We start from the raw sequence: 27,172 nt of genomic DNA on the forward strand, positions 1-27,172 counted from the left end.
AAATGGCAATTCTCAAACTCTATTTAGAAAAGATTTCCCACGTGTTCCAATATTGTTCCAAAATGGAACAACTGGGCCCAATTTTTTGCTGTTGTATATGGGTGCAGCTGTTATCTTCAAGGATGTTTCACCCATTTACACCAGCAGAGAATATGGACCATTAACTTATTACTCAATGCTCAAAGATGGGTTAGTCATTTCACACTGAATTATAGAGCCCTATGTTAGCATCAAACACTTTATAATTAACATTCTTGTTTAAAGACTGATTATGTGATGAATGTTTACACAGTGTATTATCCATGTTACATATATACCTATCGACAGAATAATATTAAAAAGTTTATCATAGTTACAAAATGCATAGTCAACTCACGTCTACATTTGTATCCTTGCTTGTTAAGTCCCCTGAAAAACAAACAATACAAAAAGAAAATCACAAATGCAGAAGGTGTAGCATTAAATGTCTGTCTTGTTCAAAACAAATTTTTTAGTTGCTTTCACATGCCAGAGATTCAAAGTTTAAATCACAAGAATATTTGTACTGATTAATATCAGTCCGGGTCCCTGTTATTCTCAATGAAGTAGATCGAAAGGTTCCTCTTTAGGGAAACCTTTCCATCATTCCACCAACCCTCCATAAAAGGTTTGAACATCACCACTTTATGCCCTCAGCAGTTATCAGACATATTCCTTTGAGAAGGTTTTGCCAGGTAAGGACCAGATCTTGCTCCCACTGAGATTGATGGAAGTTTTGCCAATTACCTTAGAAGGGTCAGGATCCATACTAAAATCATTACCATGGCATAATGTGGAAAAAATTTATATGTAGGACTTCTAAGGGCAACAGTACTGCAAAATATAATGTATTGTTCCCATCTGATGTGATGTATAACATGCAAGATCAAGGAATGAAGGCTGATTTACATTTTCCATCATTACTCAGGACATCTGAAGCAAATTGTTTTGTAATTATTGCACTCCTAAGAATATACCTGAGTTTACATATATTGTTTCCTTCTTACCAGACAAAGTCTTTACAGACAGAGCAAAATGTGGGTTGTCCAAAGAAGGTGGCAATAAATTCATGGTTTTTGATGTAGTGGATTTTAGCTTGCTTGATAGCTCCTCTCCTATTGATCGTCACAATGCCCTCATCTTCCCTCATTGACTGCTTGCAATCTAGGGGAAACAAAGAAAGAAACTGTTTTAAAGTGAAACCAAGTTGTAGTGAAAATGAATTGCTATCCCTGCCCCAAAGTTATAATTTAATCTCATTATGTGTATATATATTATTAATTCTAATTCTCTCTCACACACACACGTCTCAATCCAGTGATCAGGAGGTGCACACATCTGTGCTCATATCATGCACTTGTTAGTGTTTCTACCTGTAGGACATGGGGTGATGATGCTGGGGGGGGGGGGGGGGGAGGGGAGAAGGTGGATAATGAACTCCAAAGAAAAGCTGGTCTCTAAGCTTCAGAAGTCAACACATACAGTGTAGTGAGATGTATCATTTGAAACTAATGAAACAGTCACTGTCCTTAATCTTACCATTCCACTTTTGGCCTAAGAATCCTTGCACACAGTATCAATGTCAAAATCTGTGTTCCAGAATAACCCGCTTCCACGCCTGACTGCCTTATGGATCTGCACTGCTTTGGCCAAAGCCAACCAATATCTCAAACTATTATTGAAAAGAATATTTTCACCTCTGTGCCCCAGAGGAAATCATAGAGTTGGAAGAGACCTCGGCGATCACTGAGTACAACCCCCTGCCCAAAGCAGGACCAACCCTAACTAATCAGCCACACCCGGGCTTTGTCAAGCCAGGACTTAAAAACCTCCCTGGGGAACCCATCCCAGTGCTTTACCACCTCCTCGGGAAATAGGGAAGTTTGAACAGCGGCCATTGCTTGGCTGCATCTGAGAAGCAAAGTCTGCTTTCAAATGATACCGAAAGTGAATTACATTTAGATTACAAAAACAAAGAGGTGTCCTGTGCCACCTTAGGATATGTCTACACTACCACCCTAGTTCGAACTAGGGTGGTAATGTAGGCAACCGGAGTTGCAAATGAAGGCCGGGATTTGAATTTCCCGGGCTTCATTTGCATCTTGCTGGGCGCCGACATTTTTAAATAACAGATAACAAAGGACAATAAAAGAAAGAGGGTACTTGTGTAAAGGTGCCAGAGGATTCCTTGTTGTTTTGCAGCTATAGACTAATACAGCTTCCCCTCCGAGACTAAGATTACAGTATTTTTCATTTCCATTTTGTATACAAATGTCTACAATTTCCAGAAACCATTTCAGAAAGTGGAGCCATCATCGGGTCAAGAGGGAAGAAAGATTTTATTTTTGAGCTGAGATTCAGATGGCCTTCGGGGTTGGAATAAGCAGGCTGAGGAAATGAGTCAGAATGCCAAATAGATGGGGGCAGCACACAAGAATGGGAAACTTTGTCCTTCCCCAAAAGCGTGAAGTCATGGAAAGTTCAACAGAGATTGGCAGGATTTTTACAGACAGTTTCTTGTGCTATGCATGGTCAACACGCCTGGAAACAACACACTTGGAAATGGTAAGATAACAACTGCACAAACAACAATTATGTTGCTCACAGTGTCAGAAAATCCCCCATGGCCACAACTGTAGTTCCCATCAAGATTTTAGTCCTAGAACACACGCTAACATTTTGCTTTTCTAAATGTTTCCTGCTTAGTAAATAACGAGAAATTTGAAAAATATTTAACACTAACTTATTATTCAAATATTTCCTTTTCTCATCCTAAAATCCAGATCCTTTTCTCAAACTGGTTCTTTTAATACATCTAAAACTTCCTCCCAATATTTATACATTAAGATAGGGGGTAAAATCAGTCTCCAAATCATGACTCTGTAATCATGACACAAGCACTGCAGCTATGTGAACATGCAGATTTTATTTAAATTCTTCAGTGCTATTCCTGCTTCTGCATGTATACAATAATTATACAAGCAGCATTTCATACCTCTAGAACGGGGTGGGCAATAATTTTAGAAGGGGGGGGCCACTTCACATATTTTTTAAGGGGCCCCAGAGCCATCCTGTAAGGGGCGGGGCCAGGATACTTCCCTGCTCCCCTGTCCACAGGCCCTGATTGGCCTGGGGGATGGGGAGCAAGTGAAGTCTTTGCCCCCACCCCGCCCCCAGAGAGAACTGCAAGCTGTTCTGAACAGCTGGCGGGTGCTTGTGCCTCTGGCATCGGGAAGAGACTTTGTGTGGTCCCCCCACCTCCAGGCCAATCAGGGCTTGAGGGCGGGGGGAAGCGTGAAGTCTCTTGCTCCCTGCCCCCAACCTGCATGGGGCGCGCGGTGCTTAGAGTGAACCGCCAGCTGCTCAGCTGGTAGTTCACTAAGCGATGTGCACCCCTGGCAGGGGAGGAGACTTTGCGCGCTCCCACACCCCCAGGCCCTGATTGGCCTGGGGCTGGGGGAGTGGCAGGGTGTCCGCAGGCCTAATCAATAAGCTTGGCAGGCCAGATGTGGTCTGTGGAGGCTCTCTTGCCCATCCCTGCTCTAGAATATATTTTATGGAGTGACCCAAACTATATTACTAGAAGTAGTCTAACCACAATGGTAATATGCCAAGAGCACTCCCTCCTTCAGCTTAATAAGCCCATTCATTCCCCACTCCTAAGGAAAAGTCTTTACCAGAAGCTGACAAACGTCTATGCATTCACAGAGAGATGCATATAAATGTGGGATCTGAACCCACAAGATATTAATTAATTTATTCAGTACACAATATGGGGCAGTTGGTTTTCTGAAAGCTTAGACATGGGAAAGCAAATTGTGGGATCTGACTAAAAGGCGAGCTTGCCATGGCGGTGATTTGTGTGGATAAGCCAAATCCAGTTTTGTCCTAAGTGTCTGACCCACTAAAGAAACACTTGCAAAGTAAAATGAACATGTTGCAGACATACTTCCCCCCATGTTAATACCACCACTTCTGATTTTAAAATTTACTAAAGCTGAAGTTCACAGTGTCCTTTTAAATATTCTATTGCATTGCCATTAGTTTGTTTGAATGTTAACAAAGCCCTGTGGGCCAAATACAATAAAAACGTCCATCTAGACCCTTTGCACAGCAATACACATTTTCCCTAAACACGATTTCTTGCGTTGCACAGACAAAGCAGTTATTCTACCAAGCCTTACAGTTTGCATGCACGCTACAGACACGTCTCTCTCTCTCTCTCTCTCTCCCACACACACACACACACACACACACACACACACAAATAACCTGTATAAAAGCTACTTTAAAAGGGAAAATTTTCCAGAACAATACATTTAATAATAAATCTAAACATATATGTGCTACTCTCAATTATTTTCTTCACTTTTGTTTACTATGTTTTTGCCAAAACAGTACATTTTGTTCACATTTACTGCATCACCATCATGTATATTCTGTTCTGGGTATTTTAATTGTTTATTTTATTGAATTGTTTGTTCTGAGAGTATTGTGGATTTGGCTTTGATGACATATTTTAGGTTTCAATACCACTAACATTCTGCATTTGTTTACTAACATGAGTAGTACACTCTTGATAGTGATTTTGCATATAACATTCGCTCTCAAGCTACACCAACCCTAGCTAGTTATGTTAAAACCTTTTACATGAGTAACTAATCAAATATCCCTCCTCCCCATGGAACCATTTAACAGAATACATATGTAGAAGTTTCTGCTCTTCAGAGTAACTAACAGAGTTAGTTGTAATTGTATTTTCCTAAAGACGGCCAGGGCACCTTGCCTTATAGATGACATACTCTTCTCATGTGTAGGGTGCTGTAAGTAAATAAATAAAATAAGTGCCAGGCCAAGAATTCAGCTGACCTACCACTGCTTTGACTTGGACACGGCATCATGGTATTACGGGACCACTATATTTACACCTGCCTTTGCGTGTGCTCTTGAGATCCTGGTTTGGTGAAAGTTAATGATGCCAAAGCACTCTTAGGACAAAGAGAAAGTAAGGACACCCGTGTTTTAGACGGGGGAGGTGGAAATTGATTCAGATGGACAACTCTGCAGATTGTGTATTGAACATCACAGCCAGCACAAGTTTCTAACACAAAAATGGTAGAGCATCACATTGAGCAAAGGAGTAAATAGATAAACTCCTTCTCATTTAAAAAACTGCAGCTAATGCTCATTCCTGAGAGGTACGACTGGCCTTTCTCTCATCACGCTATATCCTAAGTGGTCTAGGACTTTATCCTCATCATTAGAGCGAATAGAAATTTTTCCATGGACTTGACTGGGAGAAGGGTCAAGTCCTAAATTCTATTGTCCTTTGCCTGGCATACCTTGCTAAGATGCAAGGGAGGAACTCAGGATTTCCAGCTGTGATGGTCTGCTATGCATAGTGGTTGCCTGGCAAATGGCAATATAAAAAAAATGTCACCTTCCAAATCCACCCACCTACTGCCACAACAAGACACGGGGGTGGGAAGTGAGGAGAATTTGAAGGGTGAAATCTTGATCCCATTGATCTCAAAGTGAGTTTTTTCACTGATGTTAATGGAACCATGACTTCACCCTAAATGTTTTCATAGAATTAACATGTGTGCATAGAAATGCTTGCTAGCTCTCGCTCTCTGTAAACAAAGGAACGCTGTTTTAAAGCACAAGGCGAGCCAGTTCATTGTAATGTCTGTAAATGCATTATCTACCTCCTGTACATTGGGAAAACCAAATTCAGTTCCCTCTGCCTGGTGCTTTATGGTACTTGGCTGACCATTTACATTGCTAGCTTAACATCTGCAGTGTAACGTGTGGCTATATGACAGAATACAATTAATTTAATACTTCATTTGCTTTTCAAAAAATTTCACCTTTTAAGAGTTAAGTCCACATATGTTCATGTATATAAACCATCTACTTACCTGAAGAAAACTAAAAGTTCAGTTTAGTACTGGAAACATCACAATATGGCATCTCTAAGAGATATTATTCTTCCCCTTGTTCACTGGTTTATATATATTCTCCCTCTCCCATATACATTATAGGGCCATCTTCTGACTTTAATTTGCCATTCTGATTTATTATTTGTATACGGAGACAAGAATGCCAAACATGCTTTGAACATCAAAAATTGTACTCTATTGTAATTTAGCCCTACTCAGCAGGCAGATGGTGTAAGCTGAACACCTGTAAATCTGTCTCTTAGCATGAAAATGAGCTAAGCCAGCTCTCCCCCTTTAAAAGTCTCATGCTTAGTTACTCAGCACTCCCCACACAACATGCAGAAGAAGACACACTACATATGAACAATTCATGTTCCCAACCTCCAGAAAGACCAGATAATTTGCTGGAAGTGACTTGTGAAGCATTTGTCTTCTGATAGAACTGAGAACTCGGAAAAGAAAAATAATTCACTAACCCCTTTTCCTAGAAGCTGAAGTGAGCAGCATGACAAGGCAGAGTCCAGAAACAAACAAAGAAAAAAAACCCAAAACAAAATACAATCTGTTCCAACTGCTTCCAAAGCTGCTTTCACACAGAGTGAGAGGTGCTAGCGTGAACCATTCACTGTGATGCTGGGGTTTCTTACTGGATAAGGTCATTAACTACATTTGAATAAACAAGGGTAAGCCAGACATAAAATGCATTGCATCTGCACACTATTAAGCTGCAGCTGCTTTTCAAGAGCATCTCTTTATTTCCAATGACACAATATGAGAGTGGGGGAGAAAGTTCTTAACATTATAGTGTGAGGCAGAGTTCCATTTTCTGTTGCAGGAAGAAAAGTCTCTTCAGGCTCATCCCCAGTATTTCTGCTTAAAGAAGGGCAATAGGGAATGCAAGAAGAAATTTTCATTCTGGGTCAATCTGAGGCCCTAAAGTTAGGGCTCTGTAGCCACTGTTTTAAAGAGTCCCTGAGAAAGGACCTTCAAAGACCAGGAAGGAGACCTCTTTCTATGACCAAATTACCTAGCAGGCTTCCTGTCAGACCCTAACCTGCAACAAATAAACATAGGGTTGCCAGGTGTCTGAACCGGACAGTCCAGCATCTGAGCTTTCTGTTCGGGAAACAAATTGAGAAAATATAAATGTCCGGTATTTTCTAAATAAGATGTAATGTAGATTGTGATGTAACATCAAGTGTGTCCAATATTTTTGTTGAAACCATCTGGCAATCCTAAATGAACAAGAGTGAAGTGCTATTACTGTATCTCAAGACAGACATCTTAGCAATATTGTTAAAAAAAAACCCACAACCTGCTAGACACTTAAAATATGGAACTCTAAACTAATCCTGTTTTACGATATCTTAGAGAAATGAGCAAATAAATTTTGAAGATTTTCATAGAAATATATAAGCCTGTGAGGTAAAAAGAAAACCTTGTCTACACGGTGATGTTGCTAAATATAATCTCATTTCTCCTTTACATTGCCTGTAGCTTTTATTGCAATAGCCAATGGTTATAGCACCAATAAGAAAAGTAAAGATGAGTGCACAGACATTTCTCAGATGCACTAACAAACTTTTCTGCTTCAAAAAGTTAACTGCAGTTCTACCTGTACCATTAAAATATGATAATACATTGTTCTGCAGAATACTGTTTCTGCAGAACTGAAGTTATTATGCTATTTTCCCATAAGATGACAAAATGGTTTGTTTTCTTCTATTATTTTTTAGTTTGATTCCCTCAAAAATCCCTTATTGTTTCTTATAAAACACTTCTGATATCATTTGAAATGAATTGTCAGTGCATGAATGGCCAATTCCTTTTATAAAATGTGCCTTTAAAAAAGCACTTAAGTGCAGGTCAATATTGAGCCTGTTTAAAAAACTGACCTACTTAAATTTTGAATTGTTTAGTTTATATATACGTCAAACAGATGTAATCCCATGTTCTCTCATCAAATCAGCAGCCTAAGAGCCCTCTCTCAACACAGCTAATGGGCATATACATCTTTTTTATAGCAAGGAGCATAGATTACTATTGGTTAGAGCAAAACATTGTCTGTGTTGAACACTGAAGCCCCTTATGCAGTGTCTTCTATGCATCTACTCTCTTTTAGCTATTAATAACCAGAGCCTCTGATTTTCTGTTATGACACAGAGTTAAACTCACAAGGAAAAAACAGTAGTTAGCGCTCCTTTTTTAGAAACACACTCTGGCAGGATGGCAAAATGCCTTACCACTTAAACTGAGATTGTAAGTGAGAATTTTGTAAGTCTTTTACCATTTTTGCTTCTGAATTGATCTGTTCTGTTGAGACAAGTTCAAGAAAAAGTTGTCCGAGCTGTGATAATTAGACGCTTTGCTTTTAATTAAAACTACTGCCATCTAATAGGGCATTTAGGCATAGCTCTTATAGTGCATAGCCTTCAACGCTCAGCTTTCAAATGTTTAAATGTCAGTCTTTCTGAAATGATGGTTCTGCAATTTTCGTTCTCATTTTGGTCCTTTTGGCTATCACTCATTCCTGGCCAACACACTCAAAAGTACATAGCAATCCTGAAGATGTATTAAGCAACTCTCATGCACAGCACAAAGATAACTACAGAGCATAGCAACCTTTTGCTTTTCTTACAATAAATGGTAGCCTTTCTTTGGGTTCACAGATAGGGTGTGAATTGAAAGCAGATTAACTATTCCTGATCAACTTCCTATGTAGATGAAGAAAATCTGGAGTAAGGCACATTTATTGCAGAATAAGAGCCTCCATATATGAAGTTAATCTGGAGTAGCTATTCTGGAATAATTTTCCTATGTAGATAAGTCATCAGTATTATCCCATCGACATGAGTGAAAACCTTCTGTACTAATTCAAACTGAACACTATAAACTGATGATACTTTTAGGACACATTCCTGTCTCACGAAAGGTTTTAGGGTTCTTTGCTGTTTTTTGTATATGGGGGGGCACAAGGAGTGGTTGGCATTTACACCTATGCATATTTTATAGTCAGCCATAGGAGACCACAGGACTGAATGAAGTAGGAGGCCAATTACCATAGCTCAGAGCCTTCTGGTTTACACCTAAGATAGGCAACAATTATTAATTTCATCTGATTTTTCTGAGCTTTATAAAAGCTGCTCACATTCTGGGTGTAGAACATCCAAAGTAAGATGCTGTTTGTCAGCAGTCTCAAACTGGTCGCACAGCCTAGTGCCTGACAGCCTTAGACTCCCTACCCTCAGCTGATGCCATCACTGCATTAGTCTGTCTGAGATTTAACCAGTTTGGCTTTCAGTGATGGCACAGATTATGGATGCCTACCGCTCCATTCTACTTCCTGCAGTTTTTTTTACCTGACTCTAAAAAACTTCCCCGGAAGTACTTGACTGTCAGCTTTCCTTCCTTTCCAGTTCTCTCCTGAGCTCCAGCCTTCTACAGCGGCGTGAGCAAAGTCTGGCCCGTAGGTCATATGCAGCACAGCACATATTTTTTGTCTGGCCTTTGAACGCCCGCTGGGGAGCAGGGTTGGTGGCAAGGATGATGTTCTGTGGGAGGTCCATACACTATACTGACTCTTTCCCAATACATATACAATTTACAGCATTTAAAATGAAATGTTACAGCACTGACGTTATTCACATGCTGACACACATTCAATTACTTCACTCAATCACACGGTTTTTAGCTTCATTGGTTAAGATACTAGCATGAGACTTGGAAGATGAGCGACCAATTCTTTGCTCTGCCACTAATTTCTTTTGTGACCATGGACAAGTCACTTAACTTCCCCATGCCTCAACTCCCCAACAATGAAATGGAGAGACTAGCACTTCCTTACTTCACAGGGGTGTTATCAGCCAAGATACAGTAAAGACTGTGAGGTGCTTAAATACTACAGCAGTAGAGACTGTAGTATAACTATCTAAGCTAGATACATTAGATTCTGATGAAGTCATAACTTCATACATTACAAGAGTCCACTGAGTATAACTTTTCCTGGAATAATGTACTTTCCACAATGTGATTTCATTTGTAGAAAACAAAATATAAGAAAATGTTACAAATGTTGGTACTTGACTAAATTAAAATTTACTTTACCTGCATCTTCTAGAAAATATTGCACAGCCATCAGTATTTTCCCTTGAGGTTGTAAGTCAAGCTGTAAGAGGAAAGATACCAAGAGTGAATTACTGGGCTGATAGGAAACATACCGTGATTTAGTTTAATTGATATTTCTCAATGGAATTAGAAAGTGTCATTTAAGTAAAATGACAGAATGACATCTTGGGAGACAGGGATCTTTCACTGCTGTGACAATGCCAACTTTATCCTTTTTTTAAAATCTCTTCTTGCCTCCTCCATTACTTTGATGTAGCAGTGTCAGCCAGACTGTGAAATGCAGTCAACTTGTTGTTGGGTTTTTTAAATTTTGTTTTATGCGCTCTCTGCTGTACTCAAGACCACTGATGGAGTGCTTACTTTTTTGTCTTAATTTTGATTTTCCCTCATCTTCCTGCTGACATAATACACCAATATGATAAACAGCGAGGGACTTCGGCCAACTCCTGGTGCAATGTGACTTAAACTTCAAAGGGACTTATTTTTCCAGAACTTGGTCTGATCGCTCTTGGTGCTATACAGAGCATGCACCATAGTTACTAAATCCTTACACTAGTGTGGGTGTCCTTTGGGTCCATGCAAGCCCATAAGCTAATCCACTGGGACTCTATTTTCCTATTCCTTGCTGAATAACAAAGATGGCACCTCATCCTTTTCTAAAGCTGAACTTTTCTTGTTCCAGGAGGGGTTCCGCCATTCATGTAATCCTGGATACTTTTCAGTATTTTCATTCCATGCAACAACAATTTTATCCCCCACTCTTTTCCACGTTAATGAATGCTTCCCTTTGTATGTATTGGGACCGGGATCGACTGGCCTCTGCCTTGAAGTATTCTCTTGTCTTGCCACATGGTTTTATGCCACTCTCGCCCAAGATTTTCACCAGATCTACAATCACTTTATCTGGTCACAGTGCCTTGCCTCTCCATTTCCGGGACAGCATTTCTGACATCTCTATTATGTCAGGGCCAGGCACCACAGTAGGATCACTAGGGAGCTGGAGGATAGAAGGAAATGTTGTGGAAGAACGGAGCTTTTCATCCCTCAGTCACTGGTTAAAACAGACAATGGCTGTTAACGACCAAAAGTCAGTTGTGATGAATGCTTGCTTGTCTAGGTAAAGTTAGTGGCAAACAAGGATTCACACCATAACTGCCTTTAGTTGTCAGTACCCATAGGCAGACCTAAGACAGAGTTATGGAAACTGAACTACCTTCTTGTCCCAAGATATGGACTCTTCGAGTCAGGATTGAAGCAATATGGAGGAAGCTTGCACAGCTGATGCCTGCACTGAACCTGCTGTGTAGGTAATAGAGAACTTCAGTTTAGAACACTATCTATACAGAACCATTTGCCTGTTCTCAATTCACCCTTTGTTAATTTTTAATTTCCAAAAAACTAAATGTGCAGGCCTGAAGAACTGTAGGGAAACCAAGGTCACTATGCAAAGTTTGAAAATGTTACATTGACACACAAAGGGTGAACCAATTACCTAATATTGTATCCCAGCAATACACGTAAATTAAATCAGAATTAAGCACGTTTGAATAAAGTTGTTCTCTAAAATGTGCTTGGCCCATTATTGTCTATGCACCTGTAAGTTTTAAGTGCATACTGCTACAATGTAGGATCCATCAGGCATCATGAGATGGACTTACTTGACTTGCTGAGAGACACCCCCACTCTCTCCTTACTCCATTTTTCATGTTATCATTTGTTACTACTCATAGCATGATAGTTTTCAAAAGCCACTACCGAGATCAGAGCCTGAACAGTGGTCAGTACAGTGCAAATGCAAATACACAGTGTGACAGACCCAGTGCAGCTGGCTACAATAGTTTGATGGAGGGCAGACATACCAGGAGCTGGGTGAATGCTTTTCTGTTTCCTGCAGCTGCCACATAATCAAGGCAGGCAGGCACCTGAGGTAAGTTAAGAGCCTGTCTGAAGCAACAGACTAATCAGGCACCTGCAGCCAATTAAGGCCTGTGGCTCTTAAAAGGCTTCCCTCAAGTAAGGGAGAGGGGAAAGAGAAGAGGAAGTGTGTTGCTGAGAGCTAAGAAGGAAAGATTTGCTCAGGTACCAGGGAGAAGTTAGTAGGAGCATTTGGGGAAGTAGCCCAGGGAAAAGGCTGCTGTATTGTAATGAGGGAAAACCCTGTCACTTCCTGCTGCCTAGAGTTCGTGGGCCGGAACCCAGAGTAGTGGGTGGGCCTGGGTCTACCCTCCCCCCCCCCAGTCTTCCCCACAACACTAAAAAGTTGGTTCCTGGAAAAAAGGAGGCCCAGGATTACAGAGGGGTCACCCCCTAATCATTTGACATTGCCAGTGATGAGACTGGCTCAGTAAGCTGTGACTCTGGCCTCTAGAAAAGACAAACGGCAGTGTGGAGAGTCACAGCGAGACTCTGAGGCACAGAACCAACGCCTAGAGGCACAGGACCCACAGGGCATGGCCAGAGCTTTGACATGGTCAAGAATGTCATTTTCCTTTTCATTGTTCTTCACTGGCCTTTACTGTTTTTCTGGGTGGTCAGTCTGGGTTGGAGAAGAACCTAATGGTTAAGGCTCTCTCCTCCCTGCAGCAAGAAGAAGAGAGGCCTTCAAGTGGAGGAGCATCCAATTCTGAACATTAGTGGACCAGTACAATTAAGCGTCATCCTGTGGTGAAATATTCTGTGCTGCATGATGTAGACATTGCTATGTCTGTATTGCTGAATGCGGTTAAAATATTTGTTGCCGCACTGATTGGTATTTGCTGAGAGCCAAATCCTGCTCTGTGCTGCAGAAATGTACCTGTAAAAGGTGCAGAAGGCCTTTCCGTATCCAATGACAACCTACATTGCAGCCCATGGCATGCACCAAGAAACGATGCACTCCATTCAATTTTTTTTTATCAAAGCAGCAACAAGAACACTCCCCACTACGCTTCTCTACTGACTGTCCTGAGCCTTCCGGCTCTGCAACACACTGTGCAAGTTGGCACTCATTTGCCAGCTCTCCCTCTGCCAAAGCACCCAGTGGCATGTTCTCTCTGAGCACCCGACCTCTGGAAAAGCAAACTACTTTGATGCACATGCTGGTTTCCTAAAAGCTTTAGGTGTCAGAATAACAGAGCTTATAAGGAGGTCAAGTTAGTCTACTCTCGTTGAACAACTTTCCTCCATGCTCACCCCACTAGCCATGGTATGAAAGGCAGAGACCTATCAAATGGATATTACACTCTATCAAGACTATCCCTAATTGAAACTTAACTCTCCAAACTCTCCAAGGGACTACACTTCTTCTGAACCAGATACCGTACTAACATGTGGAGAGCTACAAATGTTCCTCTGTCAACTCTGCCTCAAGGAATTCTCTCTCAACAAAGACAACATCCTCCACACAACTATCACGTCCCCACCGACGATCACAAGAGACAAGAACAGTTTGATTAGACCCTCCCCCCCAGCAGACAAAAGCACGACAATCACCACAATCTCTCCACCACTGACAGCACAGCTATATCATCCCTGAAATCCAGTCAGCAGATAGAGACCAAACCAGCAAACAAATTACGAGCGATTGCAGTACTTACTCAGATGGCCATGCCAATGAGGCAAACAGATACTCTCTGATCTTACCTCCTATAAAGAACTCAAAGACCAATCCACCCCCCACAATTTACACAGGAATTTGAAGACACCATCAAATCCTTCCCCAAACATTTTTTTTTAAAAAACCCTACCATCCTATACCCCAGGATCCACCCAAGGGACATACTACTTGCTTCTTAAGATATACAAACGAGGGAACCAGGCAGGCCCAGACCTTGCTATGGCACCCTTACACACAGCCATTTCCAAACTACTCTCCACATCCAGGGCCACTTCCTCAAAGGCACCGCAATTTCCTACAGAAACTTCATAAACTTCCATAGAACACCATCCTGGCCACAGAGATCTCCCTTTACATCAGTGTCCCTTTCCATTCCAGTACCCGTGTCTGCCTCAAATATCTCCAAGATGATGTACAAGGCTCAGAAATCCACTCTCAGCAAACATCCGTCACCAAACTCATCCATTTCATCCTTCACATTTAACAACAATTATTTTGTCCAAACCATGGGAACAGCCAGGGGTATTAGGATGGCTCCTCAATATTCCAATCTTTTCAATGGCAAGGAAGAATTTCTGGAAAAATGCACCATAAAACCAAAGACATGCCTGAGATCCATTAATGGCATCTTCATCCTCTGGAGAGACGGCTTAAACTTTCTTATAAAGTTGTGAAGGAAATCTAACACCACAACCCATCCATCCCATTCACTCTAAGATTCCCACACTAGTACTGACTCCTTGGACACCAACACCAGATTCAAAAATGTAATCCTACAATTGACTATATAGAAGAACCTCAAGGATCCCTCCAGAGATACAGCGACCGACGTACACACGCCAAGAAATTTGTTTTCTACAGCCAGGCACTCAAATACCACAGAATTTACTCCAAAGAGGAAGTCTGGGATACACTACATGCACTTGAAACTGCCTTCACTTTTCCCCAACAAAGAAATAGATTGCATCATGGAACAGGCAACCCAAATACCTTGAGAGAACCTACTTTAATACTGATAAAATACAATACAAACTGACTGCAAACCACTATTTGTCACCTACCCCTTCACACCGGAACCCATATGGGGTATCATCAAACAATTATAACCCATACTTGATGGAGACCACATCTCAGTCCTCTGATATCTGGACTTTGAACACCCACCCCCAACCTCACCAAGGTCAAATTACAAGCAAGCGCCCCATAGACCAAGATATACCATTGACTGCCAGAACAGCTGATGCAGAGTAGATGTAGCTCCACTATTTTGATGATCAATGTGCAGTACAACACACCTTTCAGGGTCAATAGGTCCCATATATACCGATCACAGCATGCAACAGTATACTTCATCCAGTACAACAAATGCCCCAACTACTGTGTGGATGCAGCAAGACGATCACTACGCTCTTGAAAGAACTCACATGGAAAAATGAGGGAAAAAAACATGATACTACCGGTGGGCGAATATTTTCCACAAAGCAACACTCCATATCTGACCCTGCAGCCCTAGTCCTGAAAAGAAACCTGCATCAGACCTTCACAAGGTACACATGGAAACTTAAATTTATAACTCTGCTAGTTACTAAAAAAAATGGACTTTCCGGAGACACTGGTTTTATGGTTCTTATAATGTGACGCCAGCTAACCCTTAATTCCTCACTTCATTTTTAGTGGACTCCTACCACACTTGCGCACCCCTTAGGCTTCAAGAGTTGTCCTACCTTGTATTTAGTTTAGACATGTTGGTTACCTTCCCCAGACCCGAAGAAGAGCTCTGTGAAGTGCAAAAACTTGTCTCTTCCATCACCACAAGTTGAACCAATAAAAGAGATAATCTGGCATTGGCCACTGTTGGAAGACAGGATATTGGACTTGATGGAGCTTTGGTCTGACCCAGTATGGCCACTCTTATGTTACTACTCAATTTGTCTCTCTCAGGCAGAGATGGACATTTTCCTGTGTTATCATACACAGCAGCATTCTGGTAGAGCTCTCTGGAGTCCACTTTTACATGCATATCAGTGAGGCGATATATATTCATACTTGCTTACCAGGTATGATCATAAACTGGGTGCCCCCAACCATATAAATGGAGAGACCTCATCGAAATTTTGGTAAGCATAAGCATTTCCCTCTGGTTGTAAAATTAACCATATATTTTTGCACAGCAGACTGGTGATTTAATATGCAGAGACTCGCTAACATTTTAAACAGAGATTATACTACTGTTGTAAGTAATGAGAACAAGCACTTCAAAGTGCCATAAAATTTTATGGGATGCTGCTAAGTCATCTTGCCCTGAAGTGATACAGAAGCTCTGTCTTATGGAACAAGGATCTTGTTTACGTTAGTAAATGAGGAAAAGGGGAAAATAAAATACACCGGAAAAATATTTCTGTTTTCACTTCACGTGAATGAAGCCACGAAAGCAGAGAAGTTGACGGGGAAACAATTTTGTAATAAGACATAAGTTCGGATTTTAGTTAATGAAAAATCAATTAAGCCAAATTAATCAAGTGAAAGCATTAATATATTAAATGTCGAGATGGACCCAGGCTACAAAGGTTGAATTCTCATCTGCATTTCACCAGAGGTTTGGATGTTCAATCCAGGGTTCTGATTCTATTTCTATTGGGAACATGATTTTGGACATTTACATCAGTGGTCCCCAACCATTTGAGGCTACCGGGTGACGGGGGCATGGCCGTTCGCCTGCCGAGCGCCAGAGGGCGGGGCTCCCCCCATAGCCGCGCCGCGCGCCCAGAGCCGCCCTCCACCCACCCAAGCGCCGCGCGCCCAGAGCCAGCCCCCCCCTCCAAGCGCCATGCGGGCACCATGCTGGGGACCACTGATTTACATCTTTTTGTCACTGGAGGTTTTCAGTGTCTATCCAGAATAATTTCCAATGACCAATTTAGGAATGCTTAGGAAATTTGCAAAATGTCATGAAACAACTGTAACCCACACACCTAGTGTGGTTCACTGTCCCATGTAGTGGCACTTAGACCGCTTTCAGTAATAGATAAGAACAAGGGAGCTCTCCAGCTTAAGCCAAGCGCCAGCTGTCTTTCAGCACAGTGGTAAAGACTCCTGCACTAAGCTCCAGAAGTCCCAGGTTCAAATCTGCCCAGTGGTGGTTACACAACCACAAACTTTGTACTGAATTTCATATTGCCTAATTTGAAGAGATTGTAAACACAAGGTTCCCTATGTTGTTTTCCTATGCTTGAGTCAAGGTTTTATGAGAGAGTCAAGGTAGTATGTACGGAGACCACTAGACTACCAAGACAACCTTCAATTGTTTGAGGTAAACCCAATTCGTGTCCTGTAAGACAGGCTGTGTCTAGACTACATGCCTCTGTTGCCAGAGGCATGTAGATTTGTCGTTTTGGCAAAGGCAAATGAAGCCGCGATTTAAATGATCGCGACTTCATTTAAATTTACATGGCTGCCGCACTGAGCCGACAAACAGCTGATCAGCCGTTTGTCGGCTCAGTGCGGCAGCCATGTAAATGTAAATGAAGCCGCGATCATTTAAATCGCGGCTTCATTTGCCTTTGCCAAAACAACAAATCTACATGCCTCTGACGACAGAGGCATGTAGTTTAGACGTACCCACAGAGCTGCTCTTTACTCAAGGGCAAGATGAGACAATGACACATTTTTTTATCATTTATGTCATGAGGAAGTTTTAAGAGATTTGCAAACCATATGCCATGTAAATAGCACAGGCAAAATGATAATCATTACAACAGTGAGCTTTTGTTTAGAAGCAAAGCATTCAAAACACATTTGTAAACAGAAATGTTCATGTGTCACAGGACATGAAGGCAAGAAAGGGTGATAGATGAGTAGGGGGTTAGGAAGAAAGGACGCTACATACTGAAGCATGAGTAGAAATTATTTTTGAAAAGCAAAATAAAAAAATCAAATAGACTTAGAATTAGCTTCACTTTTTTATCATGTACAAGCTAATTGTGATAATCCAGCTCTATTAACATACATGCTGACCATACTCATGTCTGCGATACTTGACACGATAAGATTTTAGTGTAATACAGGTCGTTATTTTCAGATATTGAAGTCCAGGGTTTTACTGTCAACTTTGTGGACATTGACATTCCATTATTCAATCATTAGCAATTCTAAAATAATTGTCTCACTTGGACTGCCATGCACATCAAAAGGGAGCAGACATTCTTTTTAGAAGCTACATGGCATGTCTGTTCAGCTTGAGTGAAATCTAACAAGACAAACACACAGTTGAATGATTTTGAACAGATTCCTCTTCACACTTACCCAGAATTCTGATTTGCCGTTGCCCTTCTTGCATCTCTCTGCCAAGACGGATACCCCTACGGTCACCTCGGACAGCGGCTCTTCTGCTGCCTTCATGAGCACAATTTGAATGACACGTCCTTCATAGATGTGGGCATCAAAGGAAGACTTCCATTCAGGATACATGGTGGGTTTCTTCTGAATCAAAGTTTTCCCCCTCTCTGAAAACCGCATGGAAAGTGGGATAAGTAGGAAGTGACGGCTCTACATAGGACAGTATCTGATTTGATTTCCAATGGAAGAACAACATTGAGATGCCCCCCTCACTATGAAATAAGCAGGAGAGAACCTTGGAAAACCTGGGGTTGTGGTTGCCACCCAGGTGAACACCAACATACTCAAACCTTGGTAAAGTCCCTGATCCTAGAGAGTAACATTTATCCACAATCAGTTATTGTATAGAGACCAGCTATAGCCCAGTGACAGTGTAACTGTGTACATGGTAAACTGATGAACCTGCTCATCGATTAACCATCACGATTACACACAGGTCCCCCAATACACATGGTGCACACCGGCTCCCGGGGATCCAAGCCCTCCCTCCCCCGCACTGCTGCCTCTGTATCACAGGCAGCAGGAGAAGGAGGCAGGCTGGAGCCGGTACACATGGGGAGCCAGCTTAAAAGCTCCTGGAGAGGGGGCAGGTGGCTCCCCTCCATGTAACCACTGCAATTTTCAGTGGTTACATAGTTAAACACATTTTAACATCTCTAGTTCATAGGGTAGTTCAGTGTCCAGGATAGTCACTAAGCTGTTTGCTGAAAATGCCTAGAGGGCACTAGGATAGAGTGTGATGGGATTAGATCACCAGCTTCTCATGTCAGGCATCCACCACTAGATAAGTTAAGAAATGTTGAATGCTGGCCTAGTTTGTATTCATACTGGTGACCTACAGCAGAACATTCTCATTAACCTGTCTCCTAACCTATGCTGACATTCTTCTTGCAGTTCTGTTGAGAAGCAGCATAGGGAAAGTCACCTGTAACATAGTTGTGGTCTGACCCAGTCATGATTTCTATAGCTTTCAACGTATTGCAAGATCTCTCTCCGGCTGTACAGCACACATGGACTTCAATGATTATCATCCTCTGTATTATCGTGTGCCATTGAGCCTGCATTACCAACCAAGACTCTCCTGTGCTAGATGCTCTACAAACCAACAAGAGCACCGCCCTGTCCCACTGGAGCGAGGCCACGATCTTTCTCCCATAGAAGTCATTGGTAGAATTTCTGTTTACTCCAATTGTCTAAACAGCTTTCTGAGGCATGAATTCCAAGGTAAGTTTATATTAACTCAATAGCCGTTTGTTTGATGCACTCTGCTCAGCGTGATGAGCTGTCCAAACAGCAGTAAAGAATAACCTGCCCGTATTTCTTTATTAGGAAATGCCTGCCGAGAACAGCGTTACAAATTACAGCTTTGACAAGTAGCTTAAGGCTGCTGGCCAAAAGGCCTTCTCAGAATGTTCACAAACAGCCCCCTGAGGATCTCCTGCATTTTGTTATGACCTTCTGATTCTTCTCCTTTCCTTGTATTACCTGGGATTCAAAGAGTCTTGTAGGAAGCAAAGGTTTCAATTACTCCAAAGTTCCTTCCAGCATTCAGCCCTCTCTATAATTACTAGGAAGGCTTTTAGATAAACAGATGGTAAGAATAACTACAGAAAGCCATAAATTAGACAGCTTCCAGATCGCAGGCCCTGGTTCTCATGGGGGACTTTAATCACCCTGACATCTGTTGGGAAACCAATACGGCAGTACACAGGCAATCCAGGAAGTTTTTGGAGAATGTTGGGGATAACTTCTTGGTACAAGTGCTGAAGGATCCGACCAGGGGCCGTGCACAGCTTGACCTTCTCCTCACAAACAGGGAGGAACTAATAGGGGACGTAGAGGTGGGTGACAACCTGGGAAGCAGTGATCATGAGATGGTAGATTTCAGGATCCTGACCAAAGGAAGGAAAGAGAGTAGTAAAATACACACCTTGGACTTCAAAAAAGCAGATTTTGACTCCCTCAGAGATCTGATGGAAAGAATCCCCTGGGATGTTAACATGAAGGGGAAAGGAGTCCAGGACAGCTGGCAGTATTTTAAAGAAGCCTTATTGAAGGCACAGAAAGAAACCATCCCGACACGTAGCAAGAGAGGCAAACCTAGTAGGAGACCGGATTGGCTTACAGGGGAAATCCTTGGTGTACTTAAGCACAAAAAGGAAGCTTACAGAAAGTGGAAACTTGGACAAATGACTAGGGAGGAGCTTAAATGTATAGTTCGAGAATGCCGGGGGGTTATCAGGAAGGCGAAAGCGCAAATGGAGTTGCGACTGGCTAAGGATGTGAAGGATAACAAGAAAGGTTTCTACAGGCATGTCAACAAGAAGGTGATCAGAGAGGGTGTGCAGTCCCTAATGGATGAAGGAGGTAACCTAGTGACAGAGGATGTGGGGAAAGCTGAAGTACTCAATGCTTTCTTTGCCTCTGTATTCACGGACAAGGTCGGCTCCTGGACTTCTGTGCTAAGCGACGCAAGATGGGAAGAAGATGGACAGCCCTTGGTGGGTAAAGAACAGGTTAGGAACTATTTAGAAAAACTAAACGTACACAAATCTATGGGTCCAGACTTAATGCACCCAAGGGTACTGAAGGAGTTGGCAAATGTCATTGAGGAGCCTTTGGCCATTATCTTTGAAAAGTCGTGGAGATCGGGCGAAATCCCGGATGATTGGAAAAAGGCAAATGTAGTGCCCATCTTCAAAAAAGGGAAGAAGGACGATCCAGGGAACTATAGGCCGGTCAGTCTTACCTCGGTTCCTGGAAAAATCATGGAAGGGATCATAAAGGAATCCATTTTGAGACACTTGAATGAGAGGAAAGTGATCAGGAATAGTCAGCATGGATTCACAAAGGGCAAGTCGTGCTTGACCAATCTGATTAGCTTCTATGATGAGGTAACTGGCTCAGTGGACATGGGAAAGTCAGTGGATGTTATATACCTTGACTTTAGCAAGGCTTTTGATACGGTCTCCCACAATATTCTTGCCAGCAAGTTAAGGGAATGCGGATTGGATAAATGGACGGTAAGATGGATAGAAAGATGGCTAGAAGGCCGGGCCCAGCGGGTAGTGATCAACGGTTCAATGTCAGGATGGCGGTCAGTTTCTAGTGGAGTGCCCCAAGGTTCGGTTCTAGGACCGGTTTTGTTCAATATCTTTATTAATGACCTGGATGAGGGGATAGATTGCACCCTCAGCAAGTTTGCAGATGACACTAAGCTAGGGGGAGAGGTAGATACGCTTAAGGGCAGAGATAGGGTCCAGAGTGACTTAGACAAATTGGAGGATTGGGCCACTAGAAATCTCATGAGATTCAACAAAGACAAGTGTAGAGTCCTGCACTTGGGACGGAAGAATCCCAAGCATAGTTACAGGCTGGGGACCAACCAGTTAAGTAGTAGTTCTGCAGAAAAGGACCTGGGGGTTACAGTGGATGAGAAGCTAGATATGAGTCAACAGTGTGCCCTTGTAGCCAAGAAGGCTAATGGCATATTAGGATGCATTAAGAGGAGCATTGCCAGCAGATCCAGAGATGTCATTATTCCCCTTTATTCGGCTTTGGTGAGGCCACATCTGGAGTACTGTGTCCAGTTCTGGGCCCCCCACTACAAAAAGGATGCGGACGCATTGGAGAGGGTCCAGCGGAGGGCAACCAAAATGATTAGGGGTCTGGAGCATATGACCTACGAGGAGAGGCTGAGGGACTTGGGTCTGTTTAGTCTGCAGAAGCGAAGAGTGAGGGGGGACTTGATAGCAGCCTTCAACTTCCTGAAGGGAGGTTCCAAAGAGGATGGAGAGAGGCTGTTCTCAGTAGTGACAGATGGCAGAACAAGGAGCAATGGTCTCAAGTTGTGGTGGGAGAGGTCCAGATTGGATATTAGGAAAAACTATTTTACTAGGAGGGTAGTGAAGCATTGGAATGGGTTACCTAGGGAAGTAGTGGAGTCTCCATCCCTAGAGGTGTTTAAGTCTCGGCTTGACAAAGCCCTGGCCGGGTTGATTTAGATGGGATTGGTCCTGCCTAGAGTGGGAGGCTGGACTTGACGACCTTCTGAGGTCTCTTCCAGTTCTGATTCTATGATAAGGGGATGGTTGGATGAAATAACATGATCTTGGTAACTAATTGACCATTCATTTCCAGTTGGAAATAGGTCAATGGAGGGATGATAGGAGTTGCTATAGGGAACTTTCTGGGTGTCTGGCTGGTGAGTCTTGCCCACATGCTCAGGGTTTAGCTGATCGCCATATTTGGGGTCAGGAAGGAATTTTCCTCCAGGGTAGATTGGCAGAGGCCCTGGAGGTTTTTCGCCTTCCTCTGTAGCATTGGGCACAGATCACAGCTGAAGGACTCTCTGCATGTTGGGGCCTTCAAAGTATTGGAAGGCTTCAATATCTGAGACATAGGTGAGAGGATTATTCTAAGAGGGGTGGGCGAGATTCTGTGGCCTGCACTGTGCAGGGGGTCAGACTAGATGATCATAATGGTCCCTTCTGACCTTAAAGTCTATGAGTCTATGAGACAGAACTTTTATTATAATTCTAAAGGATCTTCTCCTCCCTATAAGTTTTTCTCCTCCTTCTAAATCCTCTCCTATCCCAATAATCTTTCAAAGAAAAGGCAGGAATAGCTAACTGGTGATATGACTGGACTTGATTAGTTGTGTGGGTGTCTGTTGAACCACAAGCCTATGGAATGAGTGTGCTATCTTCTCATTGCTTGAAGTGTGTTATTGCCCAGTGCAGCAGAAACAGGCCCTCAAAACCAAATCTTCTGCATGGCACAGCCACTAGACTGGCCTTGTCCTTTGATTGGTAAAAATGGACCCACAGAAAGCTACTGAATGTTGCCCTTGGAACATCAGAAAGAGTAATTAATGGAAAGCGCCTTCTACAAAAAGAGAAATATTCACATCCAATCCTGTCTTTTCATGTCTGCTATATTGGTCTTATAAACCCCATTAAAAGGTGCTCTGACCAGGCAGAAGATACAACATTATATATGGGGAAAACATTCCACAGAACAAAGAAGGTTCCCAGACGTCTAGAAACCTTTTAACTAAACAAAAGTCTATTAAGCACTAGCAGGGGTCCATTTCCTGTGGGAATCAGCATGTAAATTATAAACAAGTTTCCACTTAGAAATACATATTTTACAGACGTACCTATTCATTAAAAATGCTCAAGACTGAAGAAACAGCCAGAGTTGCTAGAACAGATTCCACTCAGCCACACTGCTTTTATTGTTTATGCATCTATTTCAGTATAACTCATACTAGTCAGGACTTGCCACTGATCAAGTTACCTGCTTACAAATACAGACATCAATGTCCCCAAAGAACAGCGATGGAGAAGAATGTTGAAAGGTTCTCTCACTACCCTTTTAGTCATTTTGTGTATTTACGAGTACGACTTTACATTACGTTTTAATGCTTGAGAATCTGCTTAACCCCAAACCATGCACGAATTTCCTTTTCCCAGGGTTTCTATCTCTGGCCCAAGAGATGATCTTTTCCCTACTCAGGATGCAGTAGCAACAAGTTGAAACAGAATTATTGGTGACACTCTCCAGGTCAGCCATGAAAATGGGAAATGAAGGCTGTGTCAAGACCATTCCTTACTCCTGCTACAAAGGCCCCATCTCTACCATCTCTCCAAAAGACGAGGGGAAGGGAAAGCTGATACACTTCCTGCTTTCTCCCCCTTGCCTCACTAGGCTGTCTGGACTTTCTATCCCAGAAGGGGTGTGTACGTTCATGCATATTGACTGTGTGAGACTTGGCCAGAGGGCTGGGCCACTGAAGACACATCTGACAAGGGCAACAGCTGACCGGGGGTGAGAGGGCAAAGAGGGAGGGTGCATGTTTGCACTCACTGGGCAGGAGGTGCTCAGATCCCCCCATGAGCCTCGTTTCCCCAATCCCATTAAAAACAGGATTTTTAGCGTGAGGTTGCTGGATCGTGTTCTGAGCCACCTTACTGCCTGGGACCCTAAGGGCCACTCAGTGCCACATGACAAAAGGGTTCATTGCTCGGTCACTACACCCACCACATTGCTACCATAATATTTATGCAAAGACCCTCAAATGAGGTCTCTGCTAAAAGCCTGTTACATGATCCTTGTGAGATATATGCAGGGTTGATATTTACAGAACTGTACGTGTACGTACACACACACACACACACACACACACAGACTGAATGAGCACTGACTACCAAGCAGGTTTCTGACCAAACATCTGCCTTCATTCACATGTAAAATGAGCATCATAAGCCAACACAGTGGACACCTGTTTGCATATGACACTGACATGAGGATGTGAAGGCAATATGGGGCCATCATACATGGGACTAAACCACAAATGCCCCTCCTTCTGCAGACAAAACAATGAACTTTGGTGACACAAGGAGAGAGCAAAGAGGACGTCTCATCCTTCATGGAAGATGCTATAAGGTCAGCACTTTTTGCATGAAAGAAGGATTTTCAGCCATGCTGGCTGGGGACAGCAAGAGATTACTTCATCTGAGAAACTACTCTAGATGTTAGCTTGCTGAAGATCCATTTAGACTTTACGAAGTGCGTTATACTGTGTTTTATATACACACATTTCTGTTTCCATTGTTACCGTTACTCACTAAATCTTAGCTTTTTAATAAAAAACTTATGTTTTCACTATAAATATACCTCTGTGCTATGATGTTATAGCTCAGTCAAACAGGCTCATGTGTGCACTGTTCCTCTGGGGCAGCTTGCCTGGTAATTTCTGAGAGTGTCCAGGGCTAAGGGCTGAACATGCAGGGGACTTTGGGACTGGCATGCCTTATGCACAGCAAGAGCTGGCAGAGCCCTTAGGAAATACTTTGTTTAGGTAGCTAAAGACTCAGTACAGGGAGCCTTGTCCCAGTTCAGCACAAGCAAGTCTCTCTCTTGCTGAGGCAGGCAAGTAAATTGACTCACCGCCCTAGGCACAATGAAAAAGCAAAATACTATCCCACCGTGGTGTATCCTTACTTTGCCCTACAGCAGAGCAGCTGGGTAAGAACACACTCTGCAGAACCAGTCATTTTATCTAAAAAAAATATTGCAGAGTTAGAGAGGGTTCAAAGAGGAACATTGAGACTGACCAGGCCTGGAAAAAAAGCCATCTCATATGAAGAGAGACAGATGATTGGAACTGTTTATCTTAAAATGGAGACAAGTAAGAGGTAGGGCAATCATAAATAAAAGAAGGAACGGCGTAGAGGGAGATCAAGAGCGCCTGTTCTCCTTTTCACCGAACAGGAACAAGGGCTGTGCGAAGAACTGGAACGGCTGAGAGGGGGAAACCGTTTCCTAAAGCACATGGAATTTAGTGCCACAGAAAAACACAGAGGCCAAGGATTTAGCAAGACTCCAAAAGGGACTGGATATTTATACAGGTAACAAGACTATTCAGAGTAATAGTTAGTGCTAACAGGTTTTGGGAGAGACGTAAAGGCTCATGCATCAGATCTTAAGACCATCTCTACCTATTATAGATTGGAGAGATCATCCCATGTCTGCCTACTGTAGTGTTTCTTGCTATTTGTCTGAAGCACCTGGTAAGGGCAACTGTCAGAGATAGAATAATAGCCCTTGGTCTGATATTGCATGGCAATTCCTACAATTTTACTGATCATGCAATTTCATAGGAAGAAATGGGTCTAAATTCTTGCTATGGGAAGACAATTTTTAGAAGCCTCTAAATCCTTCAAAACTGTTACTTGCTTTAGTGCAGCCATACTCTTTGAGCCTTTGTTCTTCTGATCACCCTTGATCAGCCTCAATCAACCTTGTGATCACCCTCCCCTTGTGTGGTTAAGATGGAAGAGGAGTCACATATCCCCAAGGTTGAAAGGTCTGCAGCCACCACTCCCAGGAAGACTGAGGTTGATATGCAAATAGGAGACAGATTGGTTGAGAGTCTCTGGGGTCAAAAACAAGGCTGATGTCATGCTAGGGGTCTACTAGAGACCACCTAAACAGAAGGAAGAAGTGGATGAGGCTTTTTTCAAACAGCGAAAAATGTCATCCAAAGCACAGGACTTGGTGGTGACAGGGGACTTCAAGTTTCCAGACACCTGTTGGGAAAGTAACACTGCATAGATTATCCAACGAGTTCTTGGAATACATTGGAGATAAATTTTTATTTCAGAAGCTGGAGAAAGCTACTTGGCGAGATGCTGTTCTAGATCTGATTTTAACAAATAGGGAGGAACTGGTTGAAAATTTGAAAATGAAAGTCACCATGAAATGACGGTTCATGATTCCAAGGAATGGTAGAAGGGAGAACAGGAAAATAAAGACAGTGGATTTCAAGAAGGCAGACTTTAGCAAACTCAACGAGTTAATAGGTCCGGTCCCTTTGGAAACAAGAGTAAGAGGAAAAGCAATTGAAGACAGTTGGAAGTTTTTCAAACATATTATTAAGGGCGCAAGAACAAACTATTCCATTGTGTAGAAAATATAGGAAGTCTGGCAAGAGAGCACTGTGACTTAACCAGGAGATCTTTAATGACCTAAAAATCATAAAAAAGGAATCCTACAAAAAATGGAAACTTGGTCAAATCACTAAGGATGAATATAAATAAATAACACAAGTATGTAAGGACAAAATTAGAAAGGCAAAGGCACAAAATGAGCTCCAATTCACTAGAAACAGAACGTGTAACAAGGCCACATTCTACAAATATATTAGAAGCAAGAGGAAGACCGAGGACAGGGTAGGCCCATTTCTCAATGAAGAGGGAAAAACAATAACAGAAAATGTGGAAATGGCAGAGGTGCTTAATGATTTCTTTGTTTCGGTTTTCAGCACGAAGGTTGGTGGTGATTGAATGCCTACCATAGCAAATGCTGGAGAAAATCAGGTAGGTTCAGAAGTTAAAGTTAAAAATTACTTTGAAAAGTTACATGTCTTCAAGTCACCAGGGCCTGGTAAAATGCATCCTAGAACACTCAAGGAGCTCATAGAGGAGCTATGTGAGCCATTAGCTTTCACCTTTTAAAAGTCATGGAAGACAAGAGAGATTCTAGTAGACTGGACAAGGGCATATATAGTGCCCATCTATAAAAAGGGAAA

General features: G+C 42.4%; 1 protein-coding gene across 5 annotated transcripts in view; it reads right to left on the reverse strand.

Moving 5' to 3' along the window:
* PRKCD (protein kinase C delta) overlaps positions 1 to 27,172 on the reverse strand; it is a 128,162-nt gene that overhangs the window by 26,636 nt on the left and 74,354 nt on the right. For all 5 annotated transcript variants that reach the window (XM_075939352.1, XM_075939350.1, XM_075939351.1 and 2 more), the window contains 4 exons: positions 17,983 to 18,182; positions 10,065 to 10,125; positions 1,026 to 1,182; positions 377 to 408 (listed from right to left, as the gene is read on the reverse strand). In XM_075939352.1, the coding sequence (XP_075795467.1) occupies positions 377 to 408; positions 1,026 to 1,182; positions 10,065 to 10,125; positions 17,983 to 18,182 (450 nt within the window). The remainder of the gene's footprint in view (positions 1 to 376; positions 409 to 1,025; positions 1,183 to 10,064; positions 10,126 to 17,982; positions 18,183 to 27,172) is intronic.

Source organism: Pelodiscus sinensis, chromosome 11, assembly GCF_049634645.1.
Source record: "Pelodiscus sinensis isolate JC-2024 chromosome 11, ASM4963464v1, whole genome shotgun sequence".
NCBI lineage: Eukaryota > Metazoa > Chordata > Testudines > Trionychidae > Pelodiscus > Pelodiscus sinensis.